At 48.6% G+C, this 21,254-nt stretch overlaps 1 protein-coding gene and 1 long non-coding RNA gene across 4 annotated transcripts in view; one reads left to right on the forward strand and one right to left on the reverse strand.

Annotated features, from left to right (window-relative positions):
• LOC309355953 overlaps positions 1-21,254 on the reverse strand; it is a 125,624-nt gene that overhangs the window by 65,156 nt on the left and 39,214 nt on the right. The window lies entirely within an intron of this gene.
• Positions 1-21,254, forward strand: part of RABGGTA (Rab geranylgeranyltransferase subunit alpha) — a 34,157-nt gene that overhangs the window by 10,987 nt on the left and 1,916 nt on the right. For all 3 annotated transcript variants that reach the window (XM_081886852.1, XM_081886854.1, XM_081886853.1), the window contains exons 6-14: positions 436-633; positions 9,076-9,159; positions 10,296-10,378; positions 10,481-10,582; positions 11,361-11,466; positions 12,199-12,250; positions 17,720-17,808; positions 18,749-18,837; positions 19,807-19,923. In XM_081886852.1, coding sequence (XP_081742978.1) covers positions 436-633; positions 9,076-9,159; positions 10,296-10,378; positions 10,481-10,582; positions 11,361-11,466; positions 12,199-12,250; positions 17,720-17,808; positions 18,749-18,837; positions 19,807-19,923 — 920 coding nt within the window. The remainder of the gene's footprint in view (positions 1-435; positions 634-9,075; positions 9,160-10,295; positions 10,379-10,480; positions 10,583-11,360; positions 11,467-12,198; positions 12,251-17,719; positions 17,809-18,748; positions 18,838-19,806; positions 19,924-21,254) is intronic.

The raw sequence follows: 21,254 nt of genomic DNA on the forward strand, positions 1-21,254 counted from the left end.
AGGCCTGTCTGGTACTCGCAAGGAATTCTGTTTATGTTATCTTAACATATTTAGCTAAATAATCTTTAAATTTCTTCCAATCCTCTTGGTACTCCTCCTCCCACTGCTCACGGACTGTTCTTCAATCTTGTTTGTGTGCTCTCGTTTTTCCAAAAACCGTAGCTGTCTCGAAGGGTGTGTCTCTAAATCGCCTTGGGACGTATATTTAGCAGGCTCTTCTCATGCTCTTAAGAGTCCCAGGGTCTGTGTGATCAGATTACCAGCTAATAATAATAATAATAATAATAATAATAATAATAATAATAATTTATTTATACCGCACCCATCCGGCTGGGTTTCCCAAGCCAGAGTGCCTTTGGGGAGGAGGGTAATTGGGCAGGCTGACCTTTGACCCTCCCGCCCCTCTTTCCTCTTTCTCTTTCCTGCCCCCTGCAGTTCACTGCTGGGACTACCGGCGCTTCGTGGTGCGGCAGTCTCAGGTCGCCCCCCAGGACGAGTTGGCGTTCAGCGACAGCCTCATCACCCGGAACTTCTCCAACTACTCTTCCTGGCACTATCGCAGCCACCTGCTCCCACAGCTTTACCCCGATGCCCAACAGCAAGGCCGGATCACGGAGGAAATCCTGCTGAAAGGTGGGCCTGGAAGGAAATCACAAGTTCCTTAACCGGGCTGCGTGGAAATGGTTCGGTGTTCCTCCTATTGTTGGGTTGGCATGGCAGGAGTCGGCGGGAGGAGTCCCCATAGGGAGGCATGCTGTTGTTGGTTTGAAAAGCATTTTTATCCCGCTCTCCAGCTGGGAAAAAAAGGCTCTCAGAGTGTCTAGCACGATATTGGTGGTAAGTCCTGTTTGCAATCTAAGAGACACCACACAAGAGGAAAAGGGAACTGGGAGGGAGGAGGAAAGAAAGCAAGCTTGGGCATTAGTTCCCACCAAATTGTTGTTGTTGTTGTTGTTTAGTCGTTTAGTCGTGTCCGACTCTTCGTTACCCCCTGGACCAGAGCACTCCAGGCACTCCTGTCTTCCACTGCCTCCTGCAGTTTGGTCAGACTCATGCTGGTCGCTTCGAGAACACTGTCCAACCATCTCCCCCTCTGTTGTCCCCTTCTCCTTGGGCCCTCCATCTTTCCCAGCATCAGGGAGTCTTCTCTTCTTATGAGGTGGCCAAAGTCTTGGAGCCTCAGCTTCAGGATCTGTCCTTCCAGTGAGCACTCAGGGCTGACTTCCTTCAGAATGGAGAGGTTTGATCTTCTTGCAGTCCATGGGACTCTCAAGAGTCTCCTCCAGCACCATAATTTGAAAGCATCAATTACCCCCAAATAGAGATCTTTATCGATTCTTGATCACGGGCTCCCAAACTGCTGTGTCACATTGGATAATAGCTGGGATAGCTCAGTTGGTAGAGCATAAGGCTGTTAATCTCAGGTTCATGGGTTTGAGCCCCACTTTGGGCAAAAGATTCCAGCATTGCCGGGGGTTGGACTAGATGACTCTAGCGGTCCCTTTCCAACTCTACAATTCTATGACTGAATGAAAGTTACAGTGCTCCTGGGATCTTTGGAAATGGAGAGAGAGGGATTGAGAGGCTCTGAATGGTCTTGTTGTTTTATTTCATTTATTTATTTCATTAAATTTATATACCACTTGACTGTAAAGCAAAAGCAGACTCAGAGCAGCTTACACAAATAATATAAAAATGAGATAATCAGTTTAGAAAACCAACCGTTGGAAGCAACTATCTAAAACCTTCTAAAAAGCAACAACGTAAAAGCACATGTCAGTGTTCTATTCCGCTTGCTCTGTCCCAGCTCCTGCCAACCTAGCAGTTCAAAAGCACACCAGTGCAAGTAGATAAATAGGTACCACTGCAGCGGGAAGGTAAACGGCTGTCAGGGAACTGCCATCGGAGCCAAAGGCGGAGGGAAGGCTCCAGAGGGATGCCGGAGAGGGTCCCAGTAGGGAGAGAGGCAGCCCATCTGCTGGGGAAGGAAATCAGCGTAACACCAGTGGAGAAGGGGGGCATATGGGGGAATCGGAGAGGAGGCTCCAGGACTCCTCGCTGGAGACCAGCGGGGAGAGCATGGGTCCTCCGCTGCCCACACCCTCCCTGCGCAGAAGACCTCCGCACAGGGAGAGTAGGAGGAGCCTTGGCATCAAAGAACTTCTTTGCTGGAAGAAGTTCAAGAAACGCCCACTGACGGATTCTGCCAGCGATTGAGACAGCCACGGGTGAGAGGCTGTCCAGACAGAAAGGGTTCAGCCAGGCAACCTAGCCAGGAGTGGCGGCAACTTACGCACGAGCAACCCCTAGAACCATTACAACGGCGTTTCCGTGCGCTCTGGTTTCCGTCACGGTGTCCCGTTGCGCCAGAAGCGGTTTAGTCCTGCTGGCCACATGACCCTGAAAGCTGTCTGTGGACAAAGGCCGGCTCCCTCAGCCTGAAAGTGAGATGAGCGCCACAACCCCATTGTCAAGTTTAACCATCCCGGGGTCCTTTGCCTTTACCTCTTGTTGTTTTTTTAGACTTGGCTAAACAAAAAACAGCCTCCAAAAAGCCTACAACGAAGGCACCTGCCTAGGTTCCAAAGTTTGAGTTATGCCTCCCCGTTTCTTACCAATTTACTGGTGCAATCAGCGTCCGTGGCACTTCACAAAGGACAAGTGTCAAGGGCCCATTCAGAGACGCTTGCAGTCTGAAATAGGCCTTTTCTGCTGCCTCTGATGTTTTTAACTGGCTATTGAAATTAAGACCTGCATGCAGAGCAGTCTCTCTGCCACTGAGCTACATCCTCGGCTCAGAATATCAGCCTGCCTCGTCCACTGCTAAGCACTCCTTCTTCCTGGTTTCTCGGCAGGCCTCATCCAGCAAGCCTCTTCTTTTTTCTTTTTTAATTTTTTTTAAATTTCATTAATATTTTTATTAAGTACAAATTAGAAAACATACATATTCACAACAAAAGAAAATACAAAGGAAATAAAAGGAAATGCATCTAAGCAAGGGGGAAAAATTAGAGAATATTTTGTCTCTTTTCATATTTACGGTTATTTATAAAATGCTATTCACAATAAAGCAGTGGAATGAAAGATATCAGAAAAAAGAACAAAGACAGAATAAAGAAGTAAAAGAAAAAGATCACCAGCAAGTCTCTTCTTATGGCAGCTGGCAGCTTTCGGGCTGAGATTTCTCTCTAGGGCCGATGGGAGTTGTAGTCCTACGACGCCCAGAAGCCCGCCAGCTTGAGCAAACCTGCTTTGGGAGCGAGGGCAGCCAAGGTTCTTGGGCCCTGTTCCCAGTTTTGGAAGAGGAGGCTTTGAAAGCAGGTGTGGCCCTTTCACCAAGAGCTCCAGAACTCTTCCCCACCCCCCAAAGCGCTGGCGGGGAGTGCGAGTCCGTGAATCACAGCGGCCGTCCCCTCTTGACAGTCCTGGGCGCATCGAAGGCGGTGCACGGCGATGACTTCGGCATGAGTAAAAAGTGTACACAGGGATTCTTCCCCGGAGACCCAGCCCTCACCTGGGCAGGTGAAATTCCAAGCGGATCAGATGGAGGCGTCACCCCTCTTCGCCACTCACGGCCTGAAGTCTCCCGCAGCCGCTTTTGTTTGGCCTGAGAGACAGGGCTGGGGCGTGGGAGCCTTGCCTGGAGCCAGCTCAGCCAAGAGAGAGACAGAGACGAGGGTGGTTAACTCCCTGCGGCTCACAAGGAAGGATTCAGAAAAGGAGCAGTCACGAACAAGGGGCCGCCTGGACAGATGCAGATCTCTATGCTAGGTGGTTTTCTCCTCTCCTAGGCTATCTCCTGTTCTTTGCCTTTCATGGTGAAAAGGCAACAAGCAGGAGGCCCAGGCGATGTATTAATACATCACTCAGGGCTGGTTTGAGGGCCATAGCGAGGTGGAATTATATCGCAAGTGTGGGACATGGGCGGCGCTGTGGACTAAACCACTGAGCCTCTTGGGCTTGCCGATCGGAAGGTCGGCAGTTTGAATGCCCATGACGGGGTGAGCTCCCGTTGCTCTGTCCCAGGTCTTGCCAACCTAGCAGTTCGAAAGGACGCCAGTGCAAGGAGATAAATAGGTACTACTGTGGCGGGAAGGTAAAAAAGGTTTCCGTGTGCTCTGGTTTCAGTCACGGTGTCCCGTTGCGCCAGAAGCGGTTTAGTCCTGCTGGCCACATGACCTGGAAAGCTGTCTGTGGACAAACGCCGGCTCCCTTGGCCTGAAAGCGAGATGAGCACTGCAACCCCATAGTCACCTTTGTCTGGACTTAACCGTCCAGGGGTCCTTTAGATAAAGGTAAAGGGACCCTTGACCATTAGGTCCAGTTGTGGCCGACTCTGGGGTTGCGGCACTCATCTCGCTTTAGGGAGCCGTCGTACAGCTTCCGGGTCATGTGGCCAGCAGGACTAAGCCGCTTCTGGCGAACCAGAGCAGCGCACAGAAACGCCGTTTACCTTCCCGCTGGAGCAGTACCTATTTATCTACTTGTACTTTGACCTGCTTTCAAATTGCTAGGTTGGCAGGAGCAGGGACCGAGCAACAGGAGCTCACCCCATGGTGGGAATTCGAACCGCCAACCTTCTGATTGGCAAGTCCTAGGGCACAGTGCCACCCGCTTCCCTCCAGGGGTCCTTTACCTTTACCTAATTATTATCGCAAGTGAAACCTTCACCACCAGCACCCGGTGCACTAAGTGAAAACCAACTGCACCCTGCTTTTAATTTAACAATAACAGCAATTGGCCAGCATAATTTTGGCCAGAAAAATTTGCTTGGGAATGTGGCAGTGCAGGGCAGAGAGACGATCTGATTCCAGAGGTGGAAGTTATCCAAAACCAGGTGTAGTGGTTAAGAGTATCAAACTAGGAATGGAAAGGCCCACATTCAAAGCTCGCTGCATGGCCTTGGGTCCCACACTTTCATCCTGACCTTCCTCGCAGCTTTATTGTGAGGTTGAAGCACGGAAGAGGGGAGAACCCCACCTATAGCCCCGAGCTGCTTTTGAGAGACGGCAGGATTAAAATGCAATTATTCTTGACAATCCCGTGCAGAGAGGCTGGCCTCTTTCCCATGCAGTCTGGTCTCGATTCTGCCCCTCCTCCTTTCGGCTGGTCTTTTGTGGTACCTGCAGACTCACTCACCCCTTAAATGAAGGATCAAGAGATGAACAAAGGCCAAACCGCTGCGTCTTTGCGGTTACCGCTTTGTCATGGGCCAGCAAGAAACTCTGGGTGGTTTCTACAACTTGGAAGTTTCAGTTTATGAGGGAAGGCAAATAATCAGGCTGTTTTGGTATGGGGGGGGGACTGGGGGGGAGGCAGAGGAGGCAGGCACAAACTTCCAACCCCAATAGGTGAACTTCAAAAAGTCCTTGGAAAAGTCAGCTGTGTCTCAAGCATTTTTATGAGGGGTTTTTTTAAAAAAAAAAAATTAAGTGGTATATAATTGCTTTCAAGGTTGTTAGCCATCATATACAAGGTGTGACCGGAAAGTTCAGTGAATGGTCGCAGAAATCGGACAGCGAGAAATATTCGAAAACATACATGCCTTACAGGTCTTCAAAGTAGGCCTCCTCTGATACAACGCAGCGTTGACAACGTTCGTGGAACTGTTGGAAACTTCTGGAGAAGTCCTCTTTTCGTACTGCTTTCAGTTTCCTTGTCCCAACAGCTTGGACATGTGAAATGTTGGAAAATCTGTGCCCTTTCAGTGCAGATTTCAGTTTTGGAAAAATTAAGAAATCCGTTGGGGCCAGATGGGAGAATATGGAGGGTGGGACAACTCAGTAACCTCAGTAACTATTTCATGCGGAATATACAATTCTTCCACCGTCATTCGGAAGCACAAACACCGATCCCGCATCAATAAGTCACAAACTCTGTCAACATTTGTCGCCCTTCACAGAAACATTTAAACCACTCATACATTGTCTTTCGAGTTACAGCTTCATCTCCCTGCACAATTGTGAGCATTTTGTGGGTTTCTGATGCCAATTGTGTGTTTGAATATTTCTCGCTGTCCGGTTTCTGTGACCATTCACCGGTATTTAAAGCACATCTTCCCCCACAAAGGATTCTGGGAAGTGTAGTTTTCACACACCCAACAGAGCTGCAATTCCCAGCCTTAACAAACTGCAGTTCTCAGGATTCTTTGGGTGGGTGCTTTAAATGTATGCTGTGTACACAGCCTTAATTTTTAAGAAAAAAGAAAAACTCTCTTCATCACAAATGGCAGTCCTTTCACATCTCCTGTCAGAGAAGATTTTTTTCATTTTCTTTTAATACACCAATTTTTCCAGTAGATAGGTTTCATGTTGTTGTTTCTCAAGCTGCTCTTGAGCGTTACCTCCCGTTCTATTGGAGATTTAATCCCAGGATTAGTCTCCGCCGTACCTGAAACGTGAGTAATAACTTTTGTAGAACAAGCATGGAGCCAGCGCTGTCTTCACCGGGGGCTTTTAAATAGAAAAAACTATTTCTATGCAGCTTGTATACAAGAAATGTAATATAGAAAAGGTAAACACAGGCGAAACTGTAAAACTAAGCTGAGAAATTATTGCTGGAATAAATAAAAAAAGTATTCAGTAGGTTCATCAGGAATCCATGCAGCTAAGTCATGGGACCACAAAAAGTGGCTCCCCCAGGCTTCTGGTTGCGCTCTGCCTTAATGGAGGCTGCCCCCACAACAGCGGGAGGTGGTTGGCGGAGGAAAAACAAGGATGATTGAGGCTAAATCTTCCTTGCAAATTCCCTCCAGGGACGGGAGGAACGGACTTCACTTGTAGTTTGTGGGCTTAGGTAAAAAAGGTAAAGGACCCCTGGGCAGTTAAGTCCAGTCAAAGGCGACTATGGGGTTGCGGCGTTCATCTTGCTTTCAGGCCGAGGGAGCCAGCATTTGTCCACAGACAGCTTTCCAGGTCATGTGTCCAGCATGACTAAACCGCTTCTGGCGCAACGGGACACCGTGACTGAAACCAGAGCGCACAGAAACGCCGTTTACCTTCCCGCCAGAGCGGTACCTATTTATCTACTCGCACTGGCGTGCTTTTGAAGTGCTAGGTTGGCAGGAGCTGGGACTGAGCAACAGGAGCTCACCCTGTTGCAGGGATTCGAACCCCCAGCCTTCCGATTGGCAAGCCCAAGAGGCTCAGTGGTTTAGACCACAGCGCCACCCGCGTCCCTGGACCCAAATTGTTAAGGGCATTGTAAATCAATACTAGAAACTTGAACCATGGACCCCGATTTGGAGATATTGCTGTGGGGTCCACCACACAAAAACAGAAATAAGCTCCATTCTCCTCAAAATATAACTTCAAAAAGAACAAGTTGAGGTAAAACAACTCCATTGTAGGTTACACAAACACTAAAATAACCTTTGAATATTCGCTAAGATGAAATGTAGGCTGCAGACAAAAGTGAAGAACGCTCTCCTGTATTATCCTCAGGGACCAAATGCCCACCGAAAGTAATCACCCTTTAATTAATTAATTAATTAATTATACCCAGACACATTTCGACATGAAGTACGCCTCAGTGGCCAACCTTTGTAAGGTTGTCAGCTTCCGTATAAAAACTCGTAATTCGAGTAGATGTAAAATGTATCCAAAGTCAAGACCATGAAATCCTTTTTAGTTCTTAATTCCTTATCCAAATAAGGACGGTAATTGCTTTCAAAATACCTTAGGAAACCATAGGGTAGCCTGACTGCCTACAGAGTTAGCAGGAAGCTCATCATGAAACCATGAGTCTCAAGCAGAGAAATCAAAACCATAAAGCTTCTTTATGTCTTTAGTAGCCGCAGGCTTGAAAAATGGCGCCATCTGAACCCTTGACAGTAATGGCAGCTTGGAGGGGGTCGGATCCTGAGCAGGGTTTGAAGGTGTTGCCTGGACACACACACCCAGCACCCAGTTCTAGTTGCTGGCGGCAGATGTATCAAATCCGATTTATCAAGTCTGACAAATTCAGGGTCTCTCTATCATCTATCTCCTCCTTTTCCTTTATCCCCCTCTGAGGTAGGTTAGGCCGAAAGACTGCGGCTGACCCAAAGTCTGTGGCCGAGCAAAGATTGAGAATTGTAGAGTTGGAAGGGACCGTGCGGGTCATCTAGTCTGACCCCTCGCAATGCAGGAATCTTCTTGCCCAGCGTGGGTTTCGAACTCACCACCCTGAGACTGAGGATCCTGTTCTCTACCGACCGAGCTATTCTGCATAGTATTTAAACCCACGCCTCTCAAATCCAGCACTCTGAACCACTGCGCTGCAGTGGATTTGTACCAGTTTAAACCTTTCGGCTCCCCCCCAAATATGGTAGTTCTTGGAATTGTAGTTTGAGTAAGATGCTGGGCGTTCGCACAAGGAGATCCTTAATCTAATCTCTCTCTCACACACACACACACCGCAAAAAATGGGACCAGAATTCCCTGAAAAGATGGAATGTCTGCTAAACTGGCCAAAGTCCATCAAGTTGACACACACCAACCTGAATGTTGTTGTTGTTATTTAGTCGTGTCCGACTCTTCGTGACCCCTGGACCAGAGCACGCCAGGCACTTCTGTCTTCCACTGCCTCCCACAGTTTGGTCAAACTCATGCTGGTAGCTTCCAGAACACTGTCCAACCATCTCATCCTCCGTCGCCCCCTTCTCCTTATGCCTTCCATCCTTCCCAACATCAGGGTCTTTCCCAGGGAGTCTTCTCTTCTCATGAGGTGGCCAAAGTCTTGGAGCCTCAGCTTCAGGATCTGTTCTTCCAGGGAGCGCTCAGGGCTGGTTTCCTTCAGAAGGGAGAGGTTTGATCTTCTTGCAGTCCATGGGACTCTCAAGAGTCGCCTCCAGCACCAGAATTCAAAGGCATCAATCAGCCTTCTTTATGGTCCAGCTCTCACTTCCATACATCACTACTGGGAAAACCAGAGCTTTAACTATACAGACATTTGTTGGCAAGGTGATGCTTTTTAGGATGCTGGACCTGAATGTACCATATTACAATATTGCTACTTCTTCAGTGGAGACCGATTCGTTCACCAGGGCCCTTGCTTCTCCCACTCTTTCTCCTGACTTTTCTTTCTCCCCCCCAGAGCTGGAGCTGGTGCAGAACGCCTTCTTCACTGATCCGAATGACCAGAGCGCCTGGTTCTATCATCGCTGGCTCCTGGGCAGAGGTACGAAAGCGATACGCGTTTCCTTGTCCCTGTCCCAGAGCTGTCCCACTGCAAGAAGTGAAAGAAAGTGGGAACCAGGGAGGCTCGCCTGGAACCATCATTGCTTAGTTTTAGTAAGGCGACTCGGAAACTACAATTAATCCAGAGTCCGGCAGCTAGACTGGTGACTGGGAGCGGCCGCCGAGACCACATAACACCGGTCCTGAAAGACCTACATTGGCTCCCAGTACATTTCCAGGCACAATTCAAAGTGTTGGTGCTGACTTTTAAAGTCCTAAATGGCCCAGTATACCTGAAGGGGTGTCTCCACCCCCATTGTTCAGCCTGGACACTGAGGTCCAGCACCGAGGGTCTTCTGGCGGTTCCCTCCCTGCGAGAAGTGAGGTTACAGTGAACCAGGCAGAGGGCCTTCTCGGTGGTGGCTCCTGCCCTGCAGAATGCCCTCCCACCAGATGTCAAGGAAATGAACAACTCTTTGACTTTTAGAAGGCATCTGAAGGCAGCCCTCTTTCAGGAAGCTTTTAATGCTTGGTTTATTTATTTTTCTTTCCCTCTGTATTTACACAACCATTTACCATGTTACAGTTTATGCACATATACTACACAAGAAAAGGAAAAATACAACAAAAAATAAAGAAAAAACAGAGAATAGAGCTAAGAAAATATAAAATCAGCTTCCAATTGTTCTCAGAAAAATGGATCTCATTTGTTATTTTTTACACAGTGTCATGATATTGTACTTTGATTCCTTAATATCCTTCAGGGGGAATTCTTTTAGTTTGTTGTCTATACATTACAAGAATCTCTTTTTTTAAATTCATTTTTTTTAAATTCTCCACTTTAACCATCCAATCAAATCACATTAAATATTCCAAATGATACATACACATATCAAATAATCCAAACATTCTGCCAAATTATAAATTTTAATAGGACTTCCCATGCTTCAAGTTTGGAGGGTTCTGATCATACATCACAAGAATCGTTCAAGGTCTGCCAGGAGATTTTTCCTCTCATAGTAATTTTTCAAATATTCTTTAAACACTATCCATTCTTTATTCACCTTCTGCCCTGAGTCCCCTCTAACTCTCCCAGTCGCTCTTGCCAATTGGATGTCTCTCCTGTCGCCCCCACAGCTGACCCAGAACCGACAATTCGCTGTGTCTACATCAGCCGAGATGACACCTCCTTAGCAGTTGCTTTCTCCCACCCCGTGGCAGTAAGTTTCGGGAGGACGGGAGGAAATTGAGGCCCCGGTGCCACCCGCCTCGCGTCCTCGAGAGCCAAGGGTCTTCCTCAATCTCTCTCTCTCGTTTTTTAGGTGGCTCCGGCGTCTCACGACCTGATTGTGTTTGGAGACGAATCGCCCCTTGTCGTACGTTGGCGCACCCCTGATAGGAGGAACAGGCCTGGGTTTATGTGGGTATCCTACAGACCCTCTGTGCGTGGGACGAACGAGAGTCGGGAACCAGAAACATCCTGAAGTGTACCTTCCACTTCGGGGGCAACAAGCAAACGTGGAGATTTGAAAATGAGTTTTATTTGACATGTGTCGGCTCCCTTAACAAGCCACAGTTCCCAGAATTCTTTGGGGGAAGCCATGACAGTTTTTAGTGTGTGTGTGTAAATTTATTTATTTGGTTTTTCAAATTAAATTTTACAGTCACATTGCAGCATAAAAACAAGATCCCAAGGAATCTCTTGGACTTCCCTCCAGCCCTTTGTGGGTCCCACGGGTAATCATTTCCTCCTGCGTCTTGTATGATAATCCAAATCTTTTACCTCTCCGTCATGTCCAAAATTTACCGTTAAACTACAAGCGATAATTTAACTACTGAGGATTTTAACTGTTTAAAATGGTTTTGAAGAGAAGTTAATGAATTTACCCCATTCCTTATTAAAATTTTGGTCTTCCAAAATTTGACAGCTTAAAAAGTGGTGTGTTGCTGCTTTCAGCACAGATTGGGCCCTGCTCGGTGCCAAGGTCAAAGCACTCTGTACGTGGTCAGAGACCCCGCGGCTTCGCAATTTGGAGATGAACCTGAGTAGTTAAAAGCAAGTTCTGAGGTCTGAGGAGGGTGAGAGCCGGGGCTGTTTTGATGTGACGTGGGAAGGGGCTTTGCGCTTGATCCTGTGAGGTGAGGGGAAAGCAGATGTTCTGCCAGTGGTGTCGGTTTTCCTTAAATCACGGCGTCTCCCAGCTCTGTGACTTGCCAGCTTCTGCCCTGAATGACCACTGGCCGCAGCACACGTTTCGGGTCTTATGGGCCGAGGGCCAGTCCCAGAAGGAGTGTGTCCTTTTTAAAGGTATGTATGTATTTAAAGGTATGTATGCATTTCCTGCAAACCTAGCAGTTCAAAAGCACGTCATGTGCAAGTAGATCAATAGGTACCACTCCGGCGGGAAGTAGACAGACCAATGATCTGATTCGGCAGAAAGTCAACTTCCGATGTTCCTTAAAGCCCTGAGCTGTTCTTGCCCCTAAAAGCGTGAAAGGCCACCTGTTGATCTTCTCCGGGGTTAAGAATGGGGTAATAGTTCTGCGCGGGTGGCGCTGTGGGTTAAACCACAGAGCCTAGGACTTGCCAATCAGAAGGTTGGTGGTTCAAATCCCCGCGACAGGGTGAGCTCCCATTGCTCAGTCCCTGCTCCTACCAACCTAGCAGTTTGAAAGCACCTCAAAGTGCAAGTAGATAAATAGGTACCACTCCGGCGGGAAGGTAAACGGCGTTTCCGTGCGCTGCTCTGGTTCACCAGAAGCGGCTTAGTCATGCTGGCCACATGACCCGGAAGCTGTACGCCGGCTCCCTCGGCCAGTAAAGCGAGATGAGTGCCGCAACCCCAGTTGGCCACGACTGGACCTAATGCTCAGGGGTCCCTTTACCTTTATTCTCCAGTTGGAGTGCTCTCCCCAGAGACCCCCCTCTCAGGTGGGGGGCTTCCTGCCAGCGACCCCACTCGCTTCCTTTCCCCAGTGCCCCCCACACACTTCCTCACCTCCTCGATTTAACCCCTTTCCCCCTCTCTGCTCCCCATAGGCCAGAGGGATTGCTGGAGCCAAGATTCAGTCACTGAGGAGCAAGTATTCAGGTAAGTAGCCAGGGGACGGAATGAAGCCATGGGGAGAGAGGGGCTGGTTCATATCGACCTTTAAAGAACATTCTTCCAGGATCCATCATATGTGGCAATGAGCTGAGTTGACATCTGTCCGTCTCGAGAGACAATGGAGTCTGCCTCCCGGGGTGAAGTCAAACAGCTGTGTTAGCTGTACCAAAGTGACCTCACCAGTGGTTTTAGTGGAGGTCTTGGGCTGCCTAGGCAACAAGACCATAGCTGTCAACATTTCCCTTTTTTTAAGGGAAATTCCCTCATTCCGAATAGGATTCCTCGCAAGAAAAGGGGAAAGTTGACAGCTATGAACAAGACCCCCACCTCGGTCTCGCTGATGTGTTCCAAACAGAAAGCAGAGCAAGACATTTGGTGCCAGCCAGGGTGCATTTGATTCAAATTGATTTAAATCACTAGTCAGTAAGACTTGATTTAAATCTGTTGTTTTTTTTTACAGAAAGACTCATTCTTGCTGGTGTCATCTTAATATGTACAACCAGAGGGAGGTTTCATTTTTGGAATAATAAATTTTCAGAGTGGTTTTTACAGTTATATCAAAAATTACTGATCTGGTTATACTATTATAACCAGATTCCCTCCCTCTCTCTCTCTTTTTTTTCCTTTCTTTTCCTTCTCCTCCTGCGATGAGGCTACATTTTAATATTTTAATGTTCCATTATTTTAATGTTGTATTTTATTTTTGTTTTTAAGTTGTAATCATTCATCTTGTTTTTATTATTGCTTGTAAGCCGCTCTGAGCCTGGCCTTGGCTGGGGAGAGCGGGGTATAAATAATAAAAATTATTATTATTATTAGAAATACATAGATAATTATGAAATTATTGTGAGGTTTGATCAGTTAACTGTTTATATTTGGACAACTTTTCTGCCTTACTTTATTGGAAGGAGAAAAATAGTCATTTCCTTAATAACAATTTAACCCATTTATTTAACTAAAGCAATAACATTACAGCATATGTATCCATGTTTGTTAACTGATGCGGTAAAACACTTTTGTTTTTTGTTTTAAATAACTTAGACTGAGTTTTAGCACACATGAAAAACTTAAAACAAATCCTTATTTCCTGATGAGTAGCCTTTGGACTATAATGTAACTTAAATAGTAAACTATCTTGAGAATTATTTTTACTCCAAAAGCATTTTATTTTTAAAATCTGATTTAAATGAAAAAAAATCCAATTCCAAAAATCCATCTTGACGATGGCCACTTCCTTTTTCAAAAATAAGAACCAAGTCACAGCGGGCAGGGCAGGCCTTAAAATGACTCCTTTCCGCAATAGCAAACCCTCCGTATTCAGGGGAAATTCCTGGAGATGAGCCACAGTGCACACCTCTTTCATTTTTATATTTATGTCCCACCAAGGTGGCCAACTATGGCGTCCTCTAGAAGTTTCTGGACTCCAGCTCCCATCATCCCTGACTGTTGGCGAGAGTAGCCAGGGGGCTGATGGGTTTTGGAGTCCCAGCAACATCTGAAGGGGAACATTACAAATAGCCTCCATCGCTCGTCCTCAGTTGGTGGGTCAGGACCTACTACTGGGCCCGAGGCCTGATCCGAGGTGGGCCGCAACTGGAGCAATATCGCCACACAAATATACGCTAAAAGATTAAGAAATGGGTCCCCAAATGCGTGGCTATATTAAAGCTGAGGCCTGGGCCTGAAAAGGTTGGAGGCTCCTAGACCAAATGGTGCCCTGCCAATGTTGTGGACTACAGTTCCCATGATCCCTGACCATGCTGGCTGCTGGGAGTTGTAGTTCTTCATTATTATTATTATTATTATTATTATTATTATTATTATTATTATTTATACCCCACCCATCTGGCTGAGTTTCCCCAGCCACTCTGGGCGGCTCCCAATCAAGTGTTAAAAACAGTACAGCGTTACATATTAAAAAATTCCCTGAACAGGACTGCCTTCAGATGTCTTCTGAATGTCAGGTAGTTGTTTATCTCTTTGACATCTGATGGGAGGGTGTTCCACAGGGCGGGCGCCACCACCAAGAAGGCCCTCTGCCTGGTTCCCTGTCGCTTTGCTTCTCGCAATGAGGGAACCGCAAGAAGGCCCTCGGCGCTGGATCTGTGTCCGGGCTGAGTGTTCCATAACATCTGGAAGGCACCATTTTGGCTACACTTTGTGTCTGCTGCTCTTCTCCCCTGACCCCATTTTCCCCTCACAACAGCCCCATAAGGTAGGCTTAATAATAATAATAATAAAATTATATTTATATCCCGCCTTCCGAAGCCAAAGCATGGCTCAGAGCGGCTAACAACAATAAGCTGAACCCCTGCAAACATTTGGGGCAGCAGGGCTCTGCGGGTGCTTAGATCTTCTTGGTTATATCTAGTCATTACATCTTCTGTTTTCATGGTGCCTTATTGTATATATTTATCACCACCGTGACATTTTATGTGAGTAAATAGAAAAGGGTGGAAGGAGACATTGGTGAGTATTGGGAGGCTAAAGGGCTGAGTTTGGGTTTGGGAGATGCGGGCTGAAGCGGAACTCGGGACTCCACGCCGCCCTTCTCCCCAGCCTCAGCCTTCCATCCATAAAATGGGAATATCCGCGCGATCAGCATCCCAGAGTTGTGGGGATGAGCAACGCATAAATTACAAAGCACTTTGCCAATTAGGAGCGCTTGACATAAACGGTGGTTATTATTAATCATAATAATACGGCTCCTAATTCTGCCAAACGGTGTAGATTATGGCTCCGGGGTGGAGATCCTGCTAACAGGCCTGCTTTAGCTCATTTGGGGGAAAGGGACATTTTGTAATAGATCAAATGCTGCGGTAGGAAGAAGTTGCATGCCTTAAGGCTGCGCGTGGGACTTACTTCTGAGTAAGGGCGTCCGGGAGTCTGTTATAAGACACCCTTCTCTGGCAAACCAGCAATTGCCTTGTGCAGCTGGGATTGACCTGGGAACATAACCAGAAATGCCCTTTTCAACTGAGGCGAATGATAGGTTGCCAAGAGGGGAAGTGGTGTGGAAGAGTCCTTCAAAACAGGGCCATGCGGTTGGATGGGGGAAGGATATTTCATAAGCGCGACTCCAGGAAGTGGTGTGTTTCAGCTGACTCACCCAAGTGAAAGGGAGACACAGCTCTGGGGTTAACGGGGCTGTCAAATGCGGTCACTGCAAATAACCCTGCGTGTGACACCATTGTCACACTGCGGTTTCGTCATGGCCGAGGCACCCCATGTCACCAAAGTCGTTGTGCCCTCCCTTAGGGTTCAAGAAAGGGAGATCTGAGTGCCTGGTACCCCATAGCAGGGATGGGGAGCCTGAAAAATAAGTGCGACACCCTATACCTCTTTGTTGTTGTTGTTTAGTCGTTTAGTCGTGTCTGACTCTTTGTGACCTCCTGGACCAGAGCGCGCCAGGCCCTCCTGTCTTCCACTGCCTCCCGCAGTTTGGTCAAACTCATGCTGGTAGCTTCGAGAACACTGTCCCACCATCTCGTCCTCCGTCGTCCCCTTCTCCTTGTGCCCTCTATCTTTCCCAACATCAGGGTCTTTTCCAGGGAGTCTTCTCTTCTCATGAGGTGGCCAAAGTCTTGGAGCCTCAGTTTCAGGATCTGTCCTTCCAGTGAGCACTCAGGGCTGATTTCCTTCAGAATGGACAAAGACAACAGGCCAACATAAATAAGAAACATAATACAACATTAAACATTTTTTAAAAGACTCCCCTATATGGGATTGCCTTCAGATGGCTCAGGAGTTGGATAACTCCATAGCCTCCAATGAAAATAGGGACATCCTAAGATAAAGGGACACGGGTGGCACTGTGGGTTAAACCACAGAGCCTAGGACTTCCCGATCAGAAGGTCGGCGGTTCGAATCCCCACCACGGGGTGAGCTCCCGTTGCTCAGTCCCTGCTCCTGCCAACGTAGCAGTTCAAAAGCACGTCAAAGTGCAAGTAGATAAATAGGTACCACTCCGGCGGGAAGGTAAACGGCGTTTCCGTGCGCTGCTCTGGTTCGCCAGAAGCAGCTTAGTCATGCTGGCCACATGACCCGGAAGCTGTACACCAGCTCCGTTGGCCAATAAAGCGAGATGAGCGCCGCAACCCCAGAGTTGGCCACGACTGGACCTAATGGTCAGGGATCCCTTTACCTTAAGGAAAAGCAAAACATTCTGGTATCAAATCAGAAACAGGGGATGGCTTCCCTAAATCAGGGACGTCCCTGGAAAATAGGGACACTTAGAATCATAGAATCATAGAGTTGGAAGAGACCGCAAGGGCCATCGAGTCCAACCCCCTGCCAAGCAGGAAATACCATCAGAGCACTCCTGACATATGGTTGTCAAGCCTCTGCTTAAAGACCTCCAAAGAAGGAGACTCCACCACACTCCTTGGCAGCAAATTCCACTGTCGAACAGCTCTTACTGTCAGGAAGTTCTTCCTAATGTTTAGGTGGAATCTTCTTTCCTGTAGTTTGGATCCATTGCTCCGTGTCCGCTTCTCTGGAGCAGCAGAAAACAACCTTTCTCCCTCCTCTATGTGACATCCTTTTATATATTTGGACATGGCTATCATATCACCCCTTAACCTCCTCTTCTCCAGGCTAAACATGCCCAGCTCCCTTAGCCGTTCCTCATAAGGCATCGTTTCCAGGCCTTTGACCATTTTGGTTGCCTTCCTCTGGACACGTTCCAGTTTGTCAGTGTCCTTGAACTGTGGTGCCCAGAACTGGACACAGTACTCCAGGTGAGTACTGCACAAACCAGAAGTGGAGTCCCTAAGGGGGTTGGATGGCTCCTTGTACACCTCCTTCCGGCAACTTCTGCAGCCAAGCTGATGCCAAATGTCTTGCTCTGCTTTCCTTTGGACCACATCAGCCAGGCCGAGAGGGGGGCGGCCTTGTCATCTGGGCACCCCGGGACCTCCAAACACACTTGTGCCCCGGGGAGATCACTTTGAGGTTGCTAAAGCAGCGGTTTGACTTCACCCCCAAAGGCACACTCCATTGTCTCTCGGGACTCTCCTTCCTTGGAGGTTTTCAAGCAGAGTTTGGGAGGTCATCTGTCATGGATGCTTTAGTTTCGATTCCTCCGTTGCTGGGGGTTGGGCTAGATGACCCCTGGGTCCCCTTACGATTCTGCCCCAGAGGCTGCCTCCTTTCCTCTGTCTGAGAACTAGGATCAGAGGCAGCGGAATGAGCAGCACTAGTCATGCCAGAAACTACAAGTAGTAGTGGTGATTTGGGGTTTTCCTGCTGGCAAGGAGCTCTCTCTGAGTCGGAGAACTGTAGACACAAAGAATAATCTCATTCAACCCCCTGCCATGGCTTATAGGCCTTCATTCAGAGATTGGTGGCTGAGGGGACACTGGTCTCTCTCTTTCTCTCTCACACACACCCCTCTTTCAAGAGTTGGCCATCTCCCTGACCTCCCAGCTCCTCACCTTCCTTCTCCCGACCCAGGTGTGAGCTGTCCATTGAGAAGTCCACAGTACTGCAGTCCGAACTTGAATCCTGCAAGGAATTGCAGGCCTTGGAACCGGAGAACAAGTGTAAGTCTCTGGGCTGCTCATGCATGTTCTCTACAGCCTTATTTGTGTCACGCTCTGGCGGGGGGGAATGTGAGTGGCGCTGTGGGTTAAACCACAGAGCCTAGGACTTGCCGATCAGAAGGTCGGCGGTTCGATTCCCCGCAACGGAGTGAGCTCCCATTGCTTTGTCCCTGCTCCTGCCGTCAAAGTGCAAGTAGATAAATAGGTACCGCTCCGGCGGGAAGGTAAGCAGCATTTCCGTGCGCTGCTCTGGTTCACCAGAAGCTCCTTAGTCATGCTGGCCACATGAGCTGGAAGCTGTACACCAGCTCCCTCGGCCAGTAAAGAGAGATGAGCACTGCAACCCCAGAGTCGGCCACGACTGGACCTAATGGTCAGGGGTCCTCTGGCGGGGTGGGGTGAGAACCAGGATTTTGAAATGCATGTTCTTTGGCAACTGTTGCACTTCTGTGTCTATATTTTGCGACTACACTGAATGCATATGCAGAATTGGAACAGAATTCAGCATTCTAAGCATCAGTGACATTATGAGCTTTTAAAAAAGCAGCAACAACAACCTTGTTTCTAGCCCTTAACACTTGGAAGTGTCGGGCAACACCTGGCTGAAACCCCAGCAGCTGAATTTGGGAACTGGTCAGGTATAGTGGGGTGGAAATCAACCTATGATTAGCAAAAAGCATGGTAATTCTTTAAATGGGTTTTTAAAAAATTACATTTATTGTTTTTGCCCCATAACACGTATTGTTTTTGTTTGCCATCCTCGGTTCCTTTGGGAGAACGGGCACGGTGGAAATTTAATAAATAAATTGTGCAGAATAAATAAACGAAGGTGAACGCAGGTCACAGAATTCAGCTTTGCCTCCGCACAGAATTTTTCTCTTCAGTTAATTTGGGGAACCAGTTCCAATTTTTCTTTTTTGTGCATTCTCTCACTCTCTAGGGTGCCTGTTGACCATCATCCTCCTCATGAGGGCCTTAGACCCCTTGGTTTATGAACATGAGACCCTCAGTTACTTTACGACCCTGAAGGTGAGCTGGGGGGGAGACCAGAGCGGAATTAATTCAGCTGCACCCCCGATATCCTGTACCCCTTCTACATCAGCAGAGTCGGTTTGCAGAAGTGAAAAATAACACTTAGGGGGGAAAACACCCTGGCGTACTCACAGACTTATTTGGAGTGGGGGGGCGGAAAATGGGGCCGGAATGGAGTGTCCTAACAGAGGGCGTGACTGGCTGGAACCCTGAACAGGCACACCCCAATGAACCACACTGAGTCAATTTGTTACTGGTCCCACTTGTCCGCATTTACTGCCACCCACCTGCTGGTTGAGGGACACAGGTGGAGCTGTGGGTTAAACCACAGAGCCTAGGACTTGCCGATCAGAAGGTCGGCGGTTCGAGTCCCCGCGACAGAGTGAGCTCCCGTTGCTCGGTCCCTGCTCCTGCCAACCTAGCAGTTCGAAAGCACCTCAAAGTGCAAGTAGATACAGTGGTACCTCAGGTTACATACGCTTCAGGTTACATACGCTTCAGGTTACAGACTCCGCTAACCCAGAAATAGTGCTTCAGGTTAAGAACTTTGCTTCAGGATGAGAACAGAAATCAGCGCGGCGGCAGCAGGAGGCCCCATTAGCTAAAGTGGTGCTTCAGGTTAAGAACAGTTTCAGGTTAAGTACGGACCTCCGGAACGAATTAAGTACTTAACCTGAGGTACCACTGTAAATAGGTACCACTCCGGCAGAAAGGTCAACGGCATTTCCGTGCGCTGCTCTGGTTCTCCAGAAGCGGCTCAGTCATGCTGGCCACATGACCCGGAAGCTGTACGCCAATAAAGCGAGATGAGCGCCGCAACCGCAGAGTCGACGACCACTAGACCTAATGGTCAGGGGCTGCTTTACCTTATGAAATGATAACTTAATAAAAAGCATATTTTTTTAAAAAAAGAGAATGCCCGCTGACCTCTGCTTCCGTTCTCCTTTATTCACTTTCCTTCCCCAGGCAGCTGACCCCATGCGCTCGGCCTACCTGGATGACCTCCGCAGCAAATTCCTGATTGAAAACAGCATCCTCAAGATGGAATACGCCGAGTCCCGCGTCGTGGACTTGTCCCAGAGGGTAGGAAGCCTGGGAGAGGGGGGGTTGGCAGACGGGAAGGAGGAAGGGACCAGGAAGGAACCTGAGGAGGGGAGCGGATTCTGCGTGAGTGCCAGGGAATAGCCGGGGAGCAGGGAGATTTGGCGCAAGGTCCTGGTACGTCCCATTGTCAGGGACTAGTTGGATGCGGGAGGAACCAGCCAGGGAACCTTCAGGGGAAGGCAGCCCAGAGCCCAGGGATTGGTGGTGGGACAATGATGAGCGGACAAAGGAAGAAGATTGGGAGGAAGAGGTGTTGGAAGCTGGGGAGGCAACAGGGTTTAGTGAGCGGGGAGAGTCTATGGCGGAGAGAAGTCCAGAATTGGAGGCAGAAGATGAAGCAGGAGAGAGGAGGAATGCAAAGGAGAGTCTGGCTGGTGAAGACTCGTGGGTGTCTCCCCCTCCTGCTCTAACAAGCTCCCGTCTTGCCTGGTCTCCCAGAACCAGAAGAGGCATGAAAAGGGCGGAGGAGAGGTTGGTTGCAGGCAGGCATAGTCTCAGTTTGCTTGGCGGAAACCCTGGAGAATCTCAGAAACTGCTTCATGGGGGCAAGACCTGCATTGCAGTGCTCACTAGGCCTGACACTCCTGTGATAAAGAGTTAACTCCGCTTACGGCGTGTGATTTATGGCTGGCTGGTTTCTCACACTCCTTGAGCCTGCCTGTTGGTTCCTCCAAGACTTGGAGTCGCCCAGTGAGATGGATTAAGGGCAGGCAGGCATCTGTTTGGCCACTGGGGGCGGACAGGTAAAGGGACCCCTCACCATTCGGTCCAGTCGTGACCGACTCTGGGGTTGCGGCGCTCATCTCGCTTTCTTGGCTGAGGGAGCCGGAGTACAGCTTCCGGGTCATGTGGCCAGCAGGACTAAGCCGCTTCTAGCGAACCAGAGCAGCGCACGGAAACACCGTTTACCTTCCCACTGGAGTGGTACCTATTTATCTACTTGCACTTTGAGGTGCTTTTGAACTGCTAGGTGGGCAGGAGCAGGGACCAAGCAATGGGAGCTCACCCCGTTGCGGGGATTCGAACCGCCAACCTTTTGATTGGCAAGCCCTAGGCTCTGTGGTTTAACCCACAGCGCCACCCGCGTCCCTTGGGGGCTGACCGGGTGTTGGACCAAATCAGGCCACTGGCCTGATCTAAGAGGCTCTTCTTAAAGAAACGTTCACCTTGAATTGGCACATAGTTGGGATACGGAGTTCAGCAGAGCTCCTCTGCTCTAAGTGGCAAGAGATCATAGAGTTGACCCTGAGGTTAAGAGTATTCTGCTTTACTGACTGAGCTCGGAGGCTCTGTAAGGCGGCAGAGGAGTA

Source organism: Podarcis melisellensis (genome assembly GCF_964234715.1).
Source record: "Podarcis melisellensis genome assembly, chromosome: 13".
Lineage (NCBI taxonomy): Eukaryota > Metazoa > Chordata > Lepidosauria > Squamata > Lacertidae > Podarcis > Podarcis melisellensis.